Source organism: Xyrauchen texanus, chromosome 8, assembly GCF_025860055.1.
Source record: "Xyrauchen texanus isolate HMW12.3.18 chromosome 8, RBS_HiC_50CHRs, whole genome shotgun sequence".
Taxonomy (NCBI): Eukaryota; Metazoa; Chordata; class Actinopteri; order Cypriniformes; family Catostomidae; genus Xyrauchen; species Xyrauchen texanus.
Genome location: NC_068283.1, coordinates 19271911 through 19293514, shown reverse-complemented (window position 1 = coordinate 19293514; position 21604 = coordinate 19271911). Strand labels below are relative to the sequence as shown.

Here is a 21604-nt window from a genome sequence, read left to right as displayed (position 1 = left end):
CTTTTGTCGGCGATCTCCACAAAACTGTCGGCGAGTGAAAATCAGGGTTAAAATCGTGTAGTGTAAACTCTGCATTAGCTAGCAATGCGATTTTTTTTTTTTTTTTTTTTTTTTTCTCTGTTTATAATTAACAAAGCTGTTAACATTGCAAGCTCATGACGGTGGAGCAATCTATAGTTTTCATGCCTTTCATATCTTGGTGCTCCATCATTAGTCATAATGCTGCACATTTTACAAGAAAGGCATAAATAGCAAAAATGCTTTGTGTACCAGTTGCATGGTGAAGAGAGACAAACACGTGCTACATCCAGGGTCGGAAACTAACTACATTTAAAATATGGGGGCAGAAAATGCTCCACGCAAAGAGTTCCTGTTTATTTATTAATAACATTTGATAGAATTCCAAATACATACATTGCGATCTTCATTTGAATTTTCATTAAACTTTATTTGTTTCGTGCCTTCCATTGTGCAGATGTTGTGTCAGTGGCAGAAGCTCGTACCATAAATGCTCTAAGATGGGCACTTCTCTTTTCACACTCTGCATCAGTTCAGTGTCATGCTCACATGCTAAATTACGAGACCGTTTGGACCATTTATTCAAAATGAATGGCCCTAGATATTAACACTGTCACTTATGTTATATTCTACTTCCCTGCCCATGGGCTCATCTCACGTATCTGTCTGTTTGAAAAGCATCCTCACCAGCTTGAAGCCAAAAGTGCGGGAGTGAGGGAAGTTAGGCTATACATTTATTAAATCAGGTCTGAGAGAACACAAAATAGGCTATAATGTAACCAAATGCTACAATGTAGTTAATAGCCTAATAATATGAACAAAAGTAATATCTGGATAAATGCCATGATGTGAAATAAAACATTATTAAATGATACAATAATAATTTTACATTAACCACTTTTAATGTATGAATTATATCTCAAATTTGTATTTTGAAAGGTTTATTTTTTACATTGTTTTATTCAAATGGCATGGAGTTTTTGAAGCTCCTCATTCCAAATCTAGAGAAATGCGGTCATAACCTCTATGTCTGTGCATTAGTTTTGAAGGCTATGGTAATTTAATAGCCAAAGTATTTGGAAATATGTGAATGCAAAATGCAATGTACAGATCGTGTAAATTTGTAACACACATTTTTTTTCAAATTGACTTTAATAGTTTAAATGATAAATGATAACATATTAAATGACCATGGTAGGGTCATTTGATAAAGTTAAAACAAAAAAGAAATGCCCTTATAAAGTGAAAGGCCCCTGGAAATCAAATATTGCCCCTTAATGGAAAAGTTGATTTCTGAACCTGGTGTCATCTGACCTATACAGGAATTGAGACAAGCAGCCCCCCTGTGAAATTTAGGTGAGTTTGTTGTAAAATTCCGGACAATTTAGTGTTACAAGTTTTATTCCCAAAAAATCTTGTCCATTTTTGTCACATCCGTAACTCAAATATTTTCCCAATTTACAGTTAGGGGAAAAAAACGTTTCTAAAACTTTTCTTATATCTGCAGGGGTCTGTGATGATTATACAAATTGTTTGATATATTTGCAATGAGTATGAAGTTATATTTCACGTTTTCAATGCAAATGTCATGCTCAATGCAGGAATTGCACTTGTTTGTGCCCTATTTTTACCATAATAGTTTGCCCTATAGTTTGAGGCCTTTTAATCACTTCAATTAACTTATTTTCCCCTTCTTTCCTTGCGGACGTATTCCTTATGTGAGTATTTGTTCTGAGTTTGGCTTCCAAGTGTTTTTTTACTATAGCTGATCTAATTTATTTTGGACAGTAGTAAGTAGCTCTAATCTCTAATCTGTGTGTGTGTGTGTGTGTGTGTGTGTGTGTGTGTGTGTGTGTGTGTGTGTGTGTGTGTGTGTGTGTGTGTGTGTGTGTGTGTGTGTGTGTGTGTGTGTGTGTGTGTGTGTGTGTGTGTGTGTGTGTGTGTGTCCTCTACAGTCTTCTCTGATGGACCAGATGGCCAGTCAAGCATCAGACCCTTGGGGAGCAGGGGCCGGAGCGGCAGCGACTGGCACCACCTCAGACCCCTGGCAATCTTACGGTAAATCCACACACAGATAATTTCTGGTTTCACAATGGTAAAGGCAAACACTCTGACATGGCATTTGTCAGTGGCTAAAGCAACAAAGTGCACTTATCTCACTGGGATCAGTTGCATAATAGAATAAATTCCTGAATCACTTTTACAACTTAAACTAAGGTAGGTTTGTATCCACACTTTAAAAACAAACACCACACATTTTAAAATTGAGTTAAGGTGTCATTGATCTATTAGCCATATCACTATTCTACTAACTGGCTATTAGCACCAGGGGCATTAAATGTGTAAATTACCATCACAGTTGCAAACCTTTACTGTTTGAATATAATGCTCAGGGTAATTTGACCACAGGCATACAGAGAGCCCCCTTTCCTTTGACAATTGCCCCTCCCTCCACAGGCTCTTTTTTTTTTTGTTGTAATGTTGTTTGGGCTGTAGCTTTTTGTGGCGGCTCGGTAATGTAGCTAGGCTGGTAGCTGTGCATTCCTGTGTGCACAAAACAAAGGGATTCAGTATTCAGATCCTTTACTGGTAGAGTGAGCACTGAGCCTGGAAAAAGTGTTCATCTAACAGCCCAGTTCTCTCGTCCATGTTCTTAAGCTTAAGCCAAACTGAAGACATGAAGCATATGGAGAAAAGCATTGAGGCAGGTGTTTGTTTCCTCTGGAACAGGAAACAGCTAGAGCTTTAAACTGAAACACAAAGTTTTACTGTATGTCTCATAATTGGGTAACATTATAGCCTTCAGTCATAAGTGGCACACTTACAGTGGATATAAAAAGTCTACACACCCCTGTTAAAATGCCAGGTTTTTGTGATGTAAAAGAACGAGACAAAGATAAATCATGTCAGAAATGTTTCCACTTTTAATGTGACCTATAATGTGAACAATTCAATTGAAAAACAAACTGAAATCTTCATGGGGGAAAAATGAAAATTAAAAACCTTACAATAACCTGGTTGCATAAGTGTGCACACCCTCTTATAACTGGGGATGTGGCTGTGTTCAGAATTAACCAATCACAATCAAACTCATGTTAAATAGAAGTCATTAAACACCTGCCATCATTTAAAGTGACTCATCACTCATAAAGTGATTAATCACAAAAAAAGTTCAGCTGTTCTAGTAGGATTTTCCTGACATTTTCTTAGTTGCATCTCAGAGCAAAAGCCATGGTCCGCAGAGAGCTGCCAAAGCTTTAGAGGGATCTCATTGTTGAAAGATATCAGTCAGGAGAAGGGTACAAAGAATTTCCAAAGCATTAGATATACCATGTAAACAGTGAAGACGGTCATCATCAAGTGGAGAAAATATGGCACAACAGACATTACCAAGAACTGGACGTCCCTCCTAAATTGATGAAAAGACTAGAAGAAAAATGGTCAGGGAGGCTTCCAAGAGGCCTACAGCAACATTAAAGGAACTGCAGGAATTTCTGGCAAGTACAGTATGTGTGCTACATGTGACAACAATCTCCCGTATTCTTCATATGAATGGGCTATGGGGTAGGGTGGCAAGACGGAAGCCTTTTCTTACAAAGAAAAACATCCAAGCCAGGCTGAAGTTTGCAAAAACAAACATCGAGTCTCACAAAAGTATGTGGGAAAATGTGTTATGGTCTGATGAAACCAAGGTTGAACTTTTTGGCCATAATTCCAAAAGGTATGTTTGGCGCAAAAACAACACTGCACATCACCCAAAGAACACCATACCCACGGCGAAGCATGGTGGTGGCAGCATATGCTTTGGGGCTGTTTTTCTTCAGCTGGAACCGGGGCCTTAGTCAGGGTGCAGGGAATAATGAACAATTCCAAATGCCAGGAATTTTGGCATAAAACCTTCAGGCGTCTGTTAGAAAGCTGAAGATGAAGTTCACCTTTCAGCACGACAACGACCCAAAGCACACATCCAAATCCACAAAAGCATGGCTTCACCAGAAGAAGATTAACGTTTTGGAATGGCCCAGCCAGAGCCCAGACCTGAATCCAATTGAACATCTGTGGGGTGATCTGAAGAGGGCTGTGCACAGGAGATGTCCTCGCAATCTGACAGCTTTTGTAAAGAAGAGTGGGCAAATATTGCCACTTCAAGATGTGCCATGCTAATTAGACTCCTACCCAAAAAGACTGTTGAAGCACCTTTTGATTTTATTACAGCACTCAAAGTATTAGTTTAAGGGTGTGCACACTTATGCAACCAGGTTATTGTGAGTTTATTTTTTTATTTTAGTTTAATTGTATTTACTTTTTTCCCCTTAAAGATTTCAGTTTGTTTTTCAATTTAATTGTTCACATTATAGGTCACATTAAAGGTGGAAAAAGTTCTGACATGATTTATCTTTGTTTTATTTAACAGGGGTGTGTATACGTTTTATATCCACTGTACATGAACTTGTATTACCTGTTACACTAATTTGCATGGTAAACAGTTTTTTTTTTTTTTTTTTATTATTATTTAAAAAATGTAATTCTGAAAATATAATCTTTTTTGTAGTTAAAGGGTTAAGCCCAAAGTATACTTTGCACCTCCGTGTAGCGGCTCGTTCCGCGCACAGTATGCATGGCATTAATTTCATCGTAATCCAGTCTGCGCGGCCTGACTGCGCACTGGCCAGATGTTCTCGACTCGTGGACACGGTCATCGTCAGTGTGCATAGTTGTGCTTGCGCAGGCCATTAACTCTACTAACAGAGTATCACAAAGAAGTTGTAGTGGGTATGCGTCAAAAACGTTTGTATTCGCTCGCTGTCAGATGAGTATACTCTCAAAGGTAACGCTGTTGCCCAGGTGCGAGCCGATTCAGAATATGCAAAAACATGTATTGGGCCTATATGGGGCTTTTCCACTGCACGGTACAACTCGACTCTGCTCGCTTTTTTGGAGTTTTCCACTGTGGATAGTACCTGGTTCCTGATTTTTTTTTTTTAGTACCACCTTGGTCGATGTTCCAGCCGAGCCGATACTAAATGTGACATCAAAACCTGCAGATGACTGATTGGTGAGGGAGAATTGTCACATCCAGCGTCACTGGATTTCTGACACGCGACATCAACCCGCTTGTTTTAAAGTTAGTAACAGCGATAACAGTATAATTTGTTCTCGTGACTTTCGAATTGTGAAAAAATAAATGTCTGTGTGCAAAACAAAGGCGTGGTAAATAAATGAGGTGCAGACGGTCCACTCTTTAGCGATGAGCGACGCGATAAAGTCTCTTAGGAAGTGTCTCACAGCCACACACGGCTACCACTGGACCTACCAACAGTGTAGGGAAAAGTTACAAAAACAAAAAAAGTTACTACAGAACCACCAAGGAAAAGTGGAAGTTGTTGACCAAATGGACGCTATCAAGACCGGGCGGCGAGCAATGGGAGGGAAAGTGCCCTGGACGTTTTGTTATGTTAACTCTATATTCTGCTTGAAAGCTTCACCTTATTTAGTTGACCATTTACTGGAAGCTTGCTTCTAAAACAACCAGGCCAATTTAACTGCTTCACTTGTGTGAAAATATCACCACGCAAACAACTGCTTTATGCTGCACAATGAGCTAACAGCTAGCAGTTGTGTTATTGTTTTGGTCAGTTTGTGTCATGTTTAAGATTGTCACGGCAGTAGAGGCGGCACTAAACCACAGTGGAAATGCAAGCTCAGAAAAGTAAAGTGAGTAGAGTTGAGGCGAGTCGAACCGTAACGTGCAGTGGAAAAGTGCCATTTAGTTCAATGAAAAATTAAAATTCTCCTCATGCCAATCCTGGTGTGTATGACTTTCTTTAGCAGAACACATTTTAAGAAAAATAGAAAAATATCTCAGCATGGAGATGGATGGTGATCCGACTTTTGAAGCTCCAAAAAGAACCGACAGTCAGCATAAACGTCATCCATACGACTCAAGAGGTTAAATTAATGTAAATTGTGATAATCACTTTTGGTGCTGAAATATCAATATTTAAGTAATTTTTAACTATTAACCATCGCTTCTAGTCAGCAGAGGTATGCGCATGTGACATAATTGCATTGCCATTTTCACGTGAGAACTTGATGCATGTTCGACACATCCAGAAAAGTAGGAGGAAAGCTGCTTTGGTGTAGATCTGTATTTCTATCGGTATGATGCATTTGTGTGCTTATCCTGGATTTCTGAACCGAGAGAAAAACGTAAGAATTAACATATCAAAGCAAATTCGTCACACGAGAGACCATGTGAACTCAGAGCTCTTGTGAATGTGTATATTGCTGCTGACTGGAAGCAATGGTTTTGTAAAATACTTAAATATAGATTTTTTTCCGCACCAAAAGTGATCGTGTCACTTTAGAAAATATTAATTTAACTGCTGGAGTTGTAGGGATGATGTTTATGTTGACTGTCTGTTCTTTTTGGAGCTTCAAACTTTAATTTTTTGGGTGAACTATCTCTTTGATGTGCTTAATTTAAGAATTTGAATTATGCCGCTAAATTTGCATTGCCTTTCAAAAAGTTGCATTTAGGTTAGTTTTGCATAATTGTTAAACATCAATGATAATTAAATTCCACCATTCCAAAAATGCAAAACACCCAAAAAAGTCACAGCTGGATTTGATTTATGAATAAATTAGTTGTTCTCCATCGTTTAATGATAAAATCCAAATGGGAGATTGTTGTGTCTGATTATTGAAACGTATGGTGAAGCCCTTCCAAACATTTCGATTATTTCAACCTACTTTTTAAAATAAGACAACAGTGAAGTAGTTCAAATGTTAAATTAGTAAATGTTTTTGCGGCATTCAATTAATTTGTGTTAAACATGTTTAATTTAACTCCAAAGTTATCACATTATCTTGGGCATCCCTAATAGTTTTCTTTGCTGAGAACGTTAACATACTGAATGGCGAAGGCATGAATGCCAGTGATTAATCATTTTGGTGACCATGCCAACTCTGTTATATGATGATGCTTGAAAGCTTACAGTGTGCACACTTCTGTGTCTATCTCCATGTGTCTGTAGGTGCTGCCCCCAAGTCAGCTGCTCCTGTGGATCCCTGGGGTCTTCCAAGTGCCTCTTCTTCAGTCACTCCTCAGAAGAGCAGTGACCCCTGGGGATCGACCTCGGCTCCTGCACCTGCAGATCCCTGGGGCCCTATGCCTGCCACCCAGCCTAAAGCCCCTGCCACAGGTAAGCTATGAAAACCGAAGTTCACCTGAAGTTCAAAATGTTGAATCTGTGCTTTAGGCTATGTCCACCACATTAATCCTGATAAATTTGAAAAGGACTTTTTCATTTTCAAAACTCTCCATCCACACTGCCATTTTCAAACATTTCACAAAATAGTTTATCCACAACATATGAAAAATGCTTAAGTCCCCTTATTGCACATGCAACATTTTAGCTGTTCCCTGTATGGTCTAAAAAGCCATTGTGCTTGAGTTCCACTGCCAGACACCAATTCAGAGTAAATTTTCCATTGCCTTTGAAGGAATGTAATGTTAAGGTTTTACAAGGCAAAATATCTTCAACAATTCTACCAAAGTAGATTGCAAGCACAACAACGCATCTACAGCATGGCCAGCCATCTTGATTATTTTGGGTTGGATGGACAAAAAATATGTCATCGCTTTCAAATGTCTGTTTTTCCAGTCTACACTACAACACGAAGACAGTGTTTTCAAACGTGTCCACTTGGGAGAGCATTTTCAGAAAGCTCAGTTTTCACTTAAAAAAACAAAACAACAACTGCTGTCTCAGTGTGGACAGAACCCAAAATGTAGAGAGAGAAAAAGAACGCATTTTCAAACAGAAACGTGTTAGTGTGTATGTGACTTTACTTTTTGGGATAGTAAGGCAGCTCTTATGTTTTTGGCTTGATATAATTTTTATTAAATGAAAGATGAAAGGCTTTTTTGTTTTTAATCCCATCTCAGACAAGTATGATTTAGTGATGCAATAAATATCTAACACATTCTCGTTTTACTCAGCCAACAGCTTTGATCTCTTCTCCACACCAAATGGTACTTCCAAGGAGGACTTCTCGGAGTTTGATAGTCTCCGCTCCTCAGCAATGACAGGTACACAGTAACTTCTACTACCATAGTTTACTAGTCAAGAATGTGTTGTCTGTTGTTCAGGATGGTGTGATAAAGATTGTTTTTCATAGGAGATGGTAGAGGGAGCTCTGCCTTGCCATCACAGACCAGCTTGTCTATGGGTTCAGATATGTTTGACGTACCAGGCGGAGTAGCAAGAAAAACTCCAGAGTCTTTCCTCGGTCCGAACGCTGCCCTTGTCAACCTGGACTCTTTGGTCAGCAAGCCACCACAGCCAGCTCCTGTCTCCAACCCATTCCTTGCTGGAGGTATGTCTACCACCATTGTTTTACATTGGGTTTATTGATAGTGTTTACATGTACAACACAATGCCGATAAAGACTGGATAAAAAATCAGTGCATTATAAAAACAAAGAACCGCAACCATGCTTGACATCAAAACATAAATCGACAGGCGCATAAGACGTGCACAATGAGTATTATGCCGAAATGGAAGCAAAAGGCAAATCTGGGTAATGGGCAATAATCTAGCTTTCACAGTCAGATTTTGCTTACAATGTGTATGACCTTTACCTCATAAAAGAACACCATTTAAGGCATTTACATGTTGTAAAAAGAGTGTGTTATTCTATGCAGAATCTGTGTTATTGTGTAAAGTTCAGTTTAATCATGGCAAATTCAGTTTAGCAGTGCTAAACACATGTATCTCCTTTTGGTTTCTTTCCCCCACAGGAGTAGCAGCTGCACCTGCACCTGTATCTGTGGCTCTGATCAACCCCTTCCAGGTGAACCAGCCACTGCCACCCACCCTCAACCAGATGAGAGTCAGCCCCATGATGGGCTTGACCAGTCAAGGCTTCGATAGCCTGGCCCAGAGAACCAACGAGCCCTTGCCTCTGTCCTCTATTCCCACAGTTGCCCCTGTCTCCATGGTACCCATGGCTCCTCTTGGGCCGGTGGGCCAGATGATGCCAAGCATGGGTATCACTGCTTCCATGTCCATGCCTCAGCCTCTCATGAGCGGAGGGCTGCAGCCCACTGGAACAGCAATGCAAACCGGTGGCGCATCTAACCCCTTCTTATTGTGAGGAACAATTAAGGCTGTCACCACCCATCTACCCCAGACCCACACAAATCTTTCCCCAATCCCTTTTCCTACGGTATAAACAACATAGTCTGTTTTGTTCCCCAGACCAGTGTGCTATTATGAGACTTTTGGGATTAGCAGTGGTGTTTACAGTTTTTACATTGACAGGTGATTCCCTTCGCTCCTGTCTGAGATAGGTACCATACAGTGATTTGGTATTCTTTTCTAAATTTTTCAAATAAACCATGAGCAATATGGTCTAGATGTGGTATTTTTGTTTCACCCACAAACCATAAATTTGTGTGGGTTCTCCTTACATTTAAAGGGGGTCCTGATTTTTAACTACTTTTTGATTTCTTTTCTTATCAGAGGCTTGAAACTAGAAGGACTGGTTTGTCTTAATTTTTCTAATTTCTAGTCTTTCGAAGCAGTGTAATAGATAAAGCTAACCCTTTTAATCAAAGCAGCCGGTGTGTTCTATGCGGCGCATATACACTGTGTGTATTTACAGTATGCTTATGTAGAGGACAGTTAGAGGACACTCTTATCAGTTTACCTGGAAATGATTTTGATGTTCTAAGCAGGGATTTTGCACATGCTCTGATTCATCTTGTTTTGACGACTGTTGGCCCACCGTTAGTCCTTAGCATGTGAAACAATGGGGAACTGTTCACTAAGACATAAGAAATGTTCACATCAAGCAAAGGAAAACAGCAACCTATGGCACACACTGAGTTTGGTTAAATGCTAAGAACTAGGAGGGAGTTTCTGAATGCATGTGTAAATGGATTCAAACCTGATGCATTGAAAGATGAACTTCACAATGAATTGAGTTCTTTTCTTCCTTTTCTTTTGTAATTCATGATGGGGAGTTGGTTTGCATATCATAATGTCTCTACTTTTATATCCAAGCCTGTTTTTTTACTGCTTTACAATCCCGAGAAGTTGTTTATTGGGTGAATGGGTTATTTTGATTCAGTGCAGCTCACTGTTTGCACAGCGCCTCCATATTTGACAGCTAATCAATACTAATGATTAGAATTCATCTGCCTTAGTTTGTTCTGTCACATTGAGTATCAAACAGTCTGAAATGTGATAATTTCTTTAACTTTTATTTATGTGTGTGTGTGTGTGGAAAATGGAGCAAAGGGAAGTGGTAGGATTAGATTTGTTTATATTTCTTCATCAGGTCCTGATGCATCTTACTGTTATAACCAATAACTGTATCACTAATCACTGCTTCCTGATGCAATGTGTTAATGTATCTTGGATAAAAGCCAAGCATATATCAGAGCCTGCCGTTTTAAAAGAATCCTCAGTTTTGAATTAAAAGCTAACATGCTTAGTGTTATAAAAATGTGTGGAGATGTTCAGAGAGGTTATTTGAAAAAGTGAGTAGATTGAGTGATTTATTCTCTAGATATTTGTTCATCTTCAGTTCTTTTTTGTTTTTTTCTTCAAGGTTGTGGTCTACATGTTTGTTAGAGGTCAAGTCTCATAAATGCATCTATCTGTATTGTGGTGGAGCGAGAATTCATGTTTATTTTGGCCAAGGTGGCTTGATTTGCACACATTATCATAAAATTAGGTGTACACTAGACTCTTCACATCAGAATTATGACTATTTTGTTAGAGGGCCAGTCTAATTTTTTGGAGTGAACTGCTTATCACATTTGGCAATCACTATAAAGTGACTCCTAGACTTTGGTGTGTTGTATGAGCTTAAATGGCTTGTCTGTACATTTTGATTTTACTTTAACCAGTGGAAGCACAAGATGGCAACATCTCCTCACCCAAATTGCAGTTCCCAAAGTGACATTCTAGTCCTTTTCAAATGCTGACTGCAGTAGTTTTATCTTTTTATTTATTCCACTATTCTCAATTACTACAAGCATACCATTTCTAAGTCTCTCATTTTGTGAGCTAGTGACATCTGCTGGAAATAATGTGCAGCCTTGTAGCAGAGCCTGAGGTGTGTTTATGGTCAATAATCTGCAGGCATACTCTGGAATTTTGGATGGGGTGGGTGAGACAGCTTTAAGATGTATGTAATGCACTTTTGATGGATGTGATGGTCTAAGCAGGCACTAATCCTGCTAAATATGACTCCCTGCTAGTGAGCATCACTGTACTCAATTATGCAGACTGCATTTACCATTATTAATTTAACTTTTGAACCCATACAATATCTAGCTCATTTTGCTGTCATGTATCACTTCTGTTACCATGTACTCACTATGCATTTATTGTAGAGGACTAATCTTGTGAAGATGCATAACATTTTATTTTTCCATGTTATTGTGTCTTGTGTATTTACCAAACTGTCTCATATTACTGGGAGCAGGCTGCTTTTTATGGATATGTGCTCAACTTCTTGGCATTATAACTGTATAATATAATTTATCATCTGTTCTATTGTAACATATTGTTCTGTACCTTATTTCTGTGTAATGGTTAGTAGGTAAGTCACATGAAGAGTGTGATATTTTACTGCTATCTAAATCGCAGTAATGATAAAAGGACCTGTAGCTGCAATGGTTAAAAATAAATTGTATCAATGACTTTTGATCTGTCTCTTGATGCTTTCAGTAATCACATCAACATTGCATGTTGTTGTGGCAATAGTGTCTAATCATTTCAGTCATACAGGTGGTTGACTTTTGTAGATATCAACAAAAACAGTAGACCGGTTTATTAAAAACATACAAAATTGATCAAACAATATAACATGTCTGGTTATGAACAGGTAACTTGTTCTAAAGACCGACATAGATGTACAAAAGCATACAAAGCCTGTTAGCAAAGCCTCTTATCTGCCGTTGAGATCATGTTCCATAAGGCTGCTCTGTTCTTGTAAGTCCTGTAGCAGATGAATGCTCCGTTGAAGTAGTCTCATAACCCAGCTTCTTCATGTCCTTAGTTACTATGTTGAACTGTAGTGTCACAAAACCTTGCGAACACACCCTCGTAACTGCAAATGAACAAATGCGATGTTGAACGACAACCCAATCAGTAATTAAACTTAATAATAGCACAACAATTTATGCTTAAGAAATAACATCAAAGCCTTATTCAATTAATTTTTGTTTTAAGAGTTAGTTCACCCAAAAATGAAAATTATCCCATAATTTTCTCACCCTCAAGCTATCCTAGGTGTATATGACTTTAGTCTTTCAGCCAAACACAGTTGGAGTTATATAAAAAAAAATATCCTGGCTCTTCCAATCTTTATAATGGGAGTGAATGGTACCTTCGATTTTGAAGCCAAAAAAAGTGCATCCATCCATCAAAAAAGTAATTCATACGGCTCCAGGGGGTTAATAAAGGGCATCTCATGGATTTTTGATGGATGGATGCAGTCATACACACCTAGGATGGCTTGAGGGTTAGTAAATTATGGGATAATTTTTATTTTTGGGTGAACTAACCTTTTAAGAAAGCTTGCTAAGAAAATATTTTGCAATCCCACCTTCTCTTCCCTCTCCTTGGGCAACAACCTTGGGATCTGTAAACTCTGGACGCCTTCCCATTAGCCAGCTGAGTACAAGAGAAAACATGTTTTATTGTGAGCCTATTACTGAAAGCTCATCAAAGAAAATATGAGTTTGAAGAGCTCAGGGGGATGCAATGTTCTTAACATGAAACTGTAAAACAATCTGTAATAGATCGAACATTGTAATGAAACTTGATTACCCCTGAAACGCATCCAATTCAGTGAACAAATAAGAACATCTCAGCCACAGGAAATTAAATCTAGACCTAAACCTATAACTTCTGGTAATTTTTTTTAGCTGATTTACAAACAACCTTGTGAACTTCTGCAGTCTTGATGTGGACTCAGGAACAAACATTGGAATAGTCTTGGTGTGTCTGGAACAAGAACATTCACTGGTGTGACAATGCATTTCAGACATTTCTCAAACATGTTGGTTTCTCTTTACACATTATGACACCACAATCTCAGAGCAACTTACTTTCCAGGAGTAAAGGGAATGTGCACGGCTCCATAACCTCTGACAACATCATTTCCAAAGGTATCGGGGCCATACACACTGACCACAATCTGGGGCCCTGAAAAAAGATAATGATATATCAGGGCTCCTCGATAGGCGGCCCACACTAAAGGCCTATTCACACCAAATCCATGACAATTTTGCAAGACGAATATCCAACGAAAGGTCTATACCAGAGATTAATGTATATTCACACAGAGTCTGTAAAAAAAAAAAAAAAAAAACAATTTCATCCCTGTACAGCAGGCGGCGCTGTTGCTATTCTACAAACATTTATACCAGTCTCCCACCCTGCCCAGTCAGTGCTAGAGATTAATATATATTGAATGCTGTAAAAACATTTATTTACATAATTTGGCATAACTTTCCCATTGTTTTTTCAATGGTACTATTGATGCATTTTGAGGAGTATATAATCTGTGTTTTTATGTGAGTGAGATGAGTATAAAGAGTGCTGTTGGATGAATATATATTCTATTTATATTTGCACATGTATTTTGTTGGGATTAATGCCTGGATAATACAGTGATGTGAAAAAGTATTTGCCCCATACTGATTTTTTTTCTCTTGTTATCAAGGTACAAATACACGTGGAACAGTTCACATTAAGAATAACATGAATAGTACAGAATAAAATATGATACATAATATTAAAAATAATATATAAGAAAACACGGGCTCACTGTCTTTTCTTTATTGAAATGACTGCAATACTTTGTTATATTATACTTAATAACAATATTAATCCTAACAGGTCTAAGAATTTAATCTGCAATTAGGGGAAGTTTTAATTCAGTTAGCAAATTTTGTTTGATTTCATGTTTAATAATGCTTAATGAAAGGAGTGTAAATTGGTACTTAAAGGAATATTCTAGGTTCAATGCAAGTTAAGCTCAATCGACAGTATATGTGACAATGTTGATTACAACAAATATTTATTTGGAATAGTCCCCTAAAATCAAGGTTACAGCAAAGCACTTACAACCGAGGAGAATGGAGGGCCAATTTTGGAACATTAAAATACTCTTCTTCTTTTTTTTTTATTTAGCCACAAGACAAGACAATATGCGTGTAACATGCGTGTAAAAATAAAATAACTTACTGAACTTTTCTGTGTAAATTTAAAACCATAAACAACTTTACAGCTTAAATAATACATGAGTTTAACAAAATAATTAATGTTAGTTATTTTATAAAAATTATACACTTTAATTTTCTGCATTTAAACCCTCTAAAAAAAATTGGCCCCCTAATAGAAGTGCAGGGAGGACATCCTGTTTGGAGCTGAGCAGGAACAGTTGACTCGCATGGATGACATAGAGATCCAGATTGCTCATTAAAGTTTTTTTTTGTTTTTTATCAACAGGCAGAGTTGTGTAGTTTTGTGTATCTGTATACAAACAAAATGTTCATAATTGTTTGAATAAATAAAACAGACTACTAATACTGAGAAAAATAAATAATAAAAATATTCAGAATATTTATGTTGTGACTCTTTTAACAACAAAAACAATAAAAACAACAATAGTAATAACTAACAAAAATAATCATAATAGCAGCAGGACAAACACGTTGTCATAACATCGAGGGTGGCTTTGTATTGTTGACAAAATTTGGCCCTTGTTGAAAACTAAATGAGGAACCTGCGATAGATAGACAGATAGAATCACCAAGCACTTCATTAGGTATACCTGTACACTTATTCATGCAATTATCTAATCAGCCAATCGTGTGGCAGCAGTGCACTGCATTAAATCAATCAAATACAGGTCATGAGCTTCAGGTAATGTTCACATCAACCATCAGAACGGTGATTTCTCAGTGACCTGGACTGTAGCATGAGTGTTGGTGCCAGATGGGCTGGTTTGAGTGCTTCTGTAACTGGGATTTTCATGCAGAACAGTCTCTAGGATTTACTCAGAATGGTTCCAAAAACTAAAAACATCCAGTGAGTGACAGTTCTGTGGATGGAAACACCTTGTTGATGAGAGAGGTTAACAGAGAATGGCCAGACTGGTTCGAACTGATGACAAAGCAACAGTAACTCAGATAACCACTCTGTACAATTGTATAGCATCTCAGAATGCACAACAGGTCGAGACTTGAGGCGGGTGTGCAACAACAGCAGAAGAACACGTCTGGAAATGTATTAGGACCATAGATATTCTAATAAAGTGCTCGGTGAGTATAGTTAGCTAGCTAGATAGCTAGATAGATAAAAAGTCATTATATTTACAATTTAATTTAGTGGCACAGGTATTACACACTTCGACTTGAAGTCAACCAAAAGGAGGTACACTTACAGCCAAATGGGTTGGTGCTTTTAAATGTGATGTCCAATGGGAAATTCCACACCAAACTCTGAGATCCTCTTCCTTTTGAAGTTATTTGGGAAATTCCCTCTTCCAAGCCCTTCAGATGGAGGAAAAAGGCACAAACTTACGATTACTATTTATAGGTCTGAGTACACACTCAGGCATGTATAAAAAAGAAGGAAAGAAGATGTTACTCACTGATGTGGGTGCCCAATCGTGTCCATACACAAAACAATACTTGCAGTACAGATCGTCATATTCTGGGAACTTCAGACACAGTATGACATGTAAGTGATCGAATGAAAGTTAATAACAAGCTTTGCACAAAACTAGTTTATTGCATACGTTTGAACACACGCTTCAAGTAAAGATCTGCTTAAACTTCGGGCTTTAATCAATTGTAACTCACATTTGCTGATTCGATTTGCCCATTGACCATGAGAAGAAAAACCGCTGGGTTGTTTGAGGTCATTTCCACATCGATAACACACCGGAAAACATTGAAATCAAAGCCAAATGAACATAGCTTCAGTTTATTTTGTTGGGTTAGCTGTGAATTAATGGCTTCCCGTTGCTAACATCATCGCGGATGCTATGGACGCTTTCACTACGGCAAATGATAAGGTCCAAATATTATGAGCCCGAAACGCGCTTGGAAACTGACACACCACAAAACGGCTGTCGTGGACATAAATAGACCTCATAAATTGAACCTAACATACATACATACGTTACACTATATACGTTAGTGACACTCAATAGTTGTATGTAAGTGTGAATGAAAAAGCATTAATTATACTAATTTGGATAAAGTAACAACGGAAGCAGAGATGTTGCCTACGCTAGTTATTCTGAAACTTAGCAGAGGCTTCGACAGTGCAAGCATTACAGGACAGTTTGTTCACTTCTCTTTTATTTGGTCTTTTGTAAAACTCAATGTGTTTTACATTTCCATGTAATTGAACTTAAATGTCCAGCTGCCTCAGCATTTGTGATGACGGATGTGTAGAAGTACACATCACTAAGTTGTTTGTGTAATGTGCATTGTTATGTGTATATTATGTCAAATGTGTACATTATGCTAAATAGTGTAATATGTATATATGATGTGTAAGAGGACTGCTCTTTGGTGGAACTAGCATTCAAGGAATTTCTCTCCTTTCACAGACACAAAACAAAGTAGAATTGAACTGCATTGACATGCTATTCATGAATGTTGTGTTGTAATTCTAGTAATTTTATATGTAATATTGACTATATGAACTCTTATCATTGCACCTAAATATGATCATCATACAAATGTATATTATTAATCTGTATAATTTTGGTTTACACATACAATTTCAATAAACATACTTAAGTACTTTAATAAAACTTGTGTATATACAACGAGACTGTAAGAGAATAAGCAACATATTGTTTGATAGTAAGGCACACTGACAAATCTGACAATGGAAGTGAATATACGAGGGTAAGTTAAATAAGGGAGCCAGTAAGTTTGTGGGTGGCAAAATCACATCTTCACCAAAGGGGAAAGGTAGGTCCCAAAATTGATAAAGCATTTAATGTACATAATATAATAAAGATTAACCTTATCTGTAATACCAATTTAATTTGGCTATAGCATATAAATTGTAATATCCATTATCCATAACAACATGTGTTTACCTGTGGGCAGAATAATTTCGGCAATGTCATCTGAACACCTGCCAAATTTGTATTGCTCTCCCTCAACTCAGCATTATGAGGTCACATCACATTTACGAGTACATTTGTGTACTCAATAGCCTCCACCACAGGAAGATATGTCACCAACGTAAACGTCATGTCTCTGTGATCTTTTAATCCTGAGATTGGGAGGGCAATACAATTTTGGCAGGTTTAATGATAACATTGCCAAAATTATAATACCCCTGGTAAACCCCTGGTGGAGTGGTGGTGGCATAGTGGCTAAAGCACAGGGCTGTTAATCAGTAGGTCACTGGTTCGAACCCCATGGCCACCACCATTGTGCCCTTGAGCAAGGCACTTAACTCCAGGTTGCTCTGGGGGGATTGTCCCTGTAATAATTGCACTGTAAGTCGCTTTGGATAAAAGCGTCTGCCAAATGCATAAATAAATAAACCCATTGTATTAAAACTACAGTCAAATGCTTTTGAGGACACAGCCTCCACAGAAAGATATGTACCAGCATAAATGTGATATCTCTGTGATCTTTTAATCCTGAGATTGGGAGGGCAATACCATTTCAGCAGATGTAATGATATAATTGCCAAAATTATAATCCCCCTGGTAAACCATTATATTAAAGCTACAGTCAAATTTGTCAGTGTGCCTTACTATCTAACAATATGTTGCTTATTCTCTTATGTACGGTCTCATTGTATATACACAAGTTTTATTAATGTACTTTAATATGTGAATTGAAATTTTATGTGTAAACCATAATAATACAGATTAATAATATACTTTTTTATGATGTTCACATTTAGGTCCAATGATAAGAGTTCATATAGTCAATATTACATATAAATTACTAGAATTACTCGACAACCTTCATGAATAGCATGTCAATGCAGTTCAATTCTGCTTTATTTTGTATCTGTGAAAGGAGAGAAATTCCTTGAACGCTAGTTCCACCAAAGTTCCACCAAATTTCCCTCGCCGACAGTATTATGGAGATCGCCGACAAAAGCCTGAAATCGTGGGCAAATCGGAGCTCGCTCTCGTGAGCAACGATCGCAATGTATGAACGATCAAAGACGCAATTTGAGAGAAGCTCCGACGCATTGTCGATGTCAGCGAGACATCTAGCATGTTAAATATCTGGATCTGTCTGTGATTCAAATCGTGCAATGTGAAATATGTTTTGACTGAATACAACGGCAGAATTGACCTACAGCCAATGAGAGAAACGGGGCACGGGAATTTTCAGTGGGAGGAGTCTTGATGTACCTGCAACAGAACATCAACTAGAATGGCTGCAGTATCAAGAAAGTCTCATTGGACGGAAGAAATGGAGGAAACATTTGTGGAACACTGGCAGGAGCACCAGCGCCTATTTGATTTTTCATCTGAACTGTAGGCTACCACAACCAGTTGGAGAGAAATTGCAAATTCTTTTGGACAGTCAGGAAATCAAATAGGTCGATTCTTCATTAGGAGGTACTTTTTCATATTTTTTCCGATTTGCCTACGATTTCGGGCTTTTGTCGGTGATCTCCACAAAACTGTCGGCGAGTGAAAATCGTGCTTAAAATCGTGTAGTGTAAATTCGGCATAAATGCTTGGTAGGATACTTGGGGACTCAGAAATCGTAAACCCACCCCTGGCCAGCTGTCATATGATTTTTATCATTTGGACATGTAACAGTCTAATCATGGAGAATGGCAAAGTGTGTAATTTAAGTGTGTGTGTGTGTGTGTGTGTGTGTGTGTGTGTGTGTGTGTGGACATGTTTGGGTGGTTTACAAGGGCAATTTTTAAGTTAGAAACTGGTAATTACAAGGGTATTATGCTATAAACGTGGTTTATGAGGACATTTCTAGTGTCCCCATAATTCAAATCACTTAAAAACATTTTTGGAAAATGTAAAAATGCAGAACGTTTTTTATGAGGGTTAGGTTTAGGGGTAGGGTTAAGGGATAAAATCTATAGTTCGTACAGTATAAAAATCATTATGACTATGGAGCATTCTTATAAGGATGGCTGCACCAACATTTAACCAAGTCATGTGACCCACATCCTCAAACCAGACCCAACTATGATAATTGATAAGACAAGATTTGGTGAGAAACTCTTTCAAACTCTTTACCCAAACTAAACTAAGACCTGGATGTCACTTTTTGCCTAACAATGTCCCAGTTTTAGCTATTCACGTCTGCTGCCAATTTTCCCTCTCAGGAACCAGGTCTATGACTTTCAGTAACCATTAATAGCAACAGATGTCTGTACTACTTACAAGTCCTCTACGGGAACTGTGTCTACCTTTTTAGGCCTGAAATAAAGACACATTCAGTCATTTCCATGGGGTTTGATTTTCTCATCATTCCGAACCAGGGTGGCTTTCAGATTGAGCTTCTGGTTCTTGTCCTCCATTTAACATTTTCATAAAGCATGTCAATGCCCAGTTATGAAATCCATTTAGCCTATTTTCATACCTCAGGTCTCAACAGTATGTGAATAGCCATTTCCATCTCACTGAATATTTTTGGTTGGTTAACATTTACTAGTCTCACCAAAACATGCACCAACTGTCCACACCATAGCAAATGTCATGGAAATGTCAAGTGCCCTGGGCTGTAGTTTGGAGGATTTGGCTGGTTGTCTTCCCTCCTCGTCGGATGCATGATCTGGTGAACTCTAGAAGATAACTATTCTCCATCGGTTAGTCAGGTCTACAATGGTATATACCATTTCAAGGACTGTTCATTGGTGAAATCAAGAACATTTCCCACTTCCTGCTATCAAAATGAATGAGACAAATTGAAATGCCCAATGGCAGCCAATGGTCAACAGAGACCTTGTTGAAATGCTCTGGAAATACATTTGGACCATTCTAATCACTGATATACAGTATTGGGGAGTATTGGAATGTAACAGGATTATGTATTTAAAATACAAAATATAAGTAACTGTATTCCACTACATTTACAAATTAAATAATTGGTCATTAGAATACATTTACATTAAAAAAAAAGTATTTTGATTACTGAAGAGATTACTTTGCATTTTATTGTAATTTGTTTCATTTAATATTTAGTCCTTTCAGATGGAAAACATTTATACATATAAATGATCCAAAGTGCATTTGAACAGCGGTGAAACACTTTCTTATGATGTGTTACATTCATACGAGCAGACAGAGAAGTATGTTTGAAGTAAGTTTGGAGCAGAAGAAATAGAAATAAATCTTGTGTAAATTGTCAGCTTTATGCTAAGATGAAATGCTATTTTTAGCCAATTTATATGCACATGTTACCAGACACGATCATATGTTTATATCAATATGATTTTTGCCCTAATATCAAATAAATTAACTAATGTTAATTTATTTGATATTAGGGCAAAAATCATATTCTTGATAAGGTTTGTATTGTTTTCCTGTATAAAATATCTAAAAATCCTTAAAACAAGATCAGTTTGATTTATCTTGTTTTAGAAACAACACTGCATAAGATATTTAGCTTTTTCAGAGAACATATTTTTAATATGTGTATTTTGTCTTACTGTACTGACAGAGTTTTTATAATCAAAACAAGTGGAAAAATCTACCAGTGATGAAGTAATCCAAGTATTTAGAATACGTTACTGACCTTGAGTAGTCTAACGGAATATGTTACAACCCTGCATATATATATATATATATATATATAGAACTGGATCGCTGATGGTACGATAACTGCCAGCAGGAGGTGAAGCCATCGGAAGTGTTAAAGCGGCCATCTTGGTATGCCCAAACTGTAACAGAAAAAACGACTGACAGGCGAAAATGCCCGTTTCACCATCTTTGACCTGCAACAGTCGCATTTTGCCCTCTTGTGGCAATCATGTTTAATGTTTAATTTGCTTGTTATGGATAACATTTGTTACGAGGGAAAAGTTACAGTATATGTGGATACTGATGTCAGAACATTGACATGCACCGGTGTGTAGCCTATCAATGCAGCACAATGATCACCAAAGAAAATTGCAAAACTGTCCAAAAGTTGTAAATAAGAAAAGTTGTAATATCTGCATGTTTAGGACGACAGTATGTCCTTACCCCCAAAAGAGACTTTTAAAAGGTCCGACTGGGATTTATAAATTGAATTAAATGCCCGGGATATGCTTGCTTTCATATTGAAGTGCTCTCTGTAGTCATACATTGATACATGTCACGAATACGTGTTAATTTGCCATTTAAATCTAGCGTATACATTTAATTTTAACCAGCTTTGCTTTGTGAGCCTCCCTCTCTGCTCGACTGTTGCACGTGATAGAGGGAGAGAGAGTGCACGCTCTTAATCAAACAAGAAAACTTAAAACAAGTAACTCTGAACAAACACTTTGATGTTCATAATAAATTAGTCTGAAAATGTATGATAGTATCTTACCTC

General features: G+C 37.7%; 2 protein-coding genes across 3 annotated transcripts in view; one reads left to right on the top strand and one right to left on the bottom strand.

The window, feature by feature from the left end:
• LOC127647634 (epsin-2-like) overlaps positions 1-11771 on the top strand; it is a 36222-nt gene extending 24451 nt beyond the window's left edge. The window contains exons 5-9 of one of the 2 annotated variants that reach the window (XM_052131999.1): positions 1974-2076; positions 7056-7223; positions 8024-8113; positions 8206-8400; positions 8825-11771. In XM_052131999.1, coding sequence (XP_051987959.1) covers positions 1974-2076; positions 7056-7223; positions 8024-8113; positions 8206-8400; positions 8825-9180 — 912 coding nt within the window. In that variant the 3' untranslated portion in view covers positions 9181-11771. Of the gene's footprint in view, positions 1-1973; positions 2077-7055; positions 7224-8023; positions 8114-8202; positions 8401-8824 lie in introns of both variants that reach the window. The other variant, XM_052131998.1, reaches the window with a different exon arrangement.
• A 67-nt stretch (positions 11772-11838) lies between these two features.
• On the bottom strand, positions 11839-16088 carry b9d1 (B9 protein domain 1). Its single transcript, XM_052132000.1, has 7 exons — positions 15917-16088; positions 15706-15774; positions 15496-15604; positions 13154-13250; positions 12987-13049; positions 12649-12716; positions 11839-12150 (listed from the first exon to the last, which is right to left on the bottom strand). Exons 1-7 carry the CDS (start codon positions 15977-15979, stop codon positions 12005-12007), a joined length of 615 nt encoding a protein of 204 aa, XP_051987960.1. The 5' UTR covers positions 15980-16088; the 3' UTR covers positions 11839-12004.
• Positions 16089-21604: the final 5516 nt, after the last annotated feature.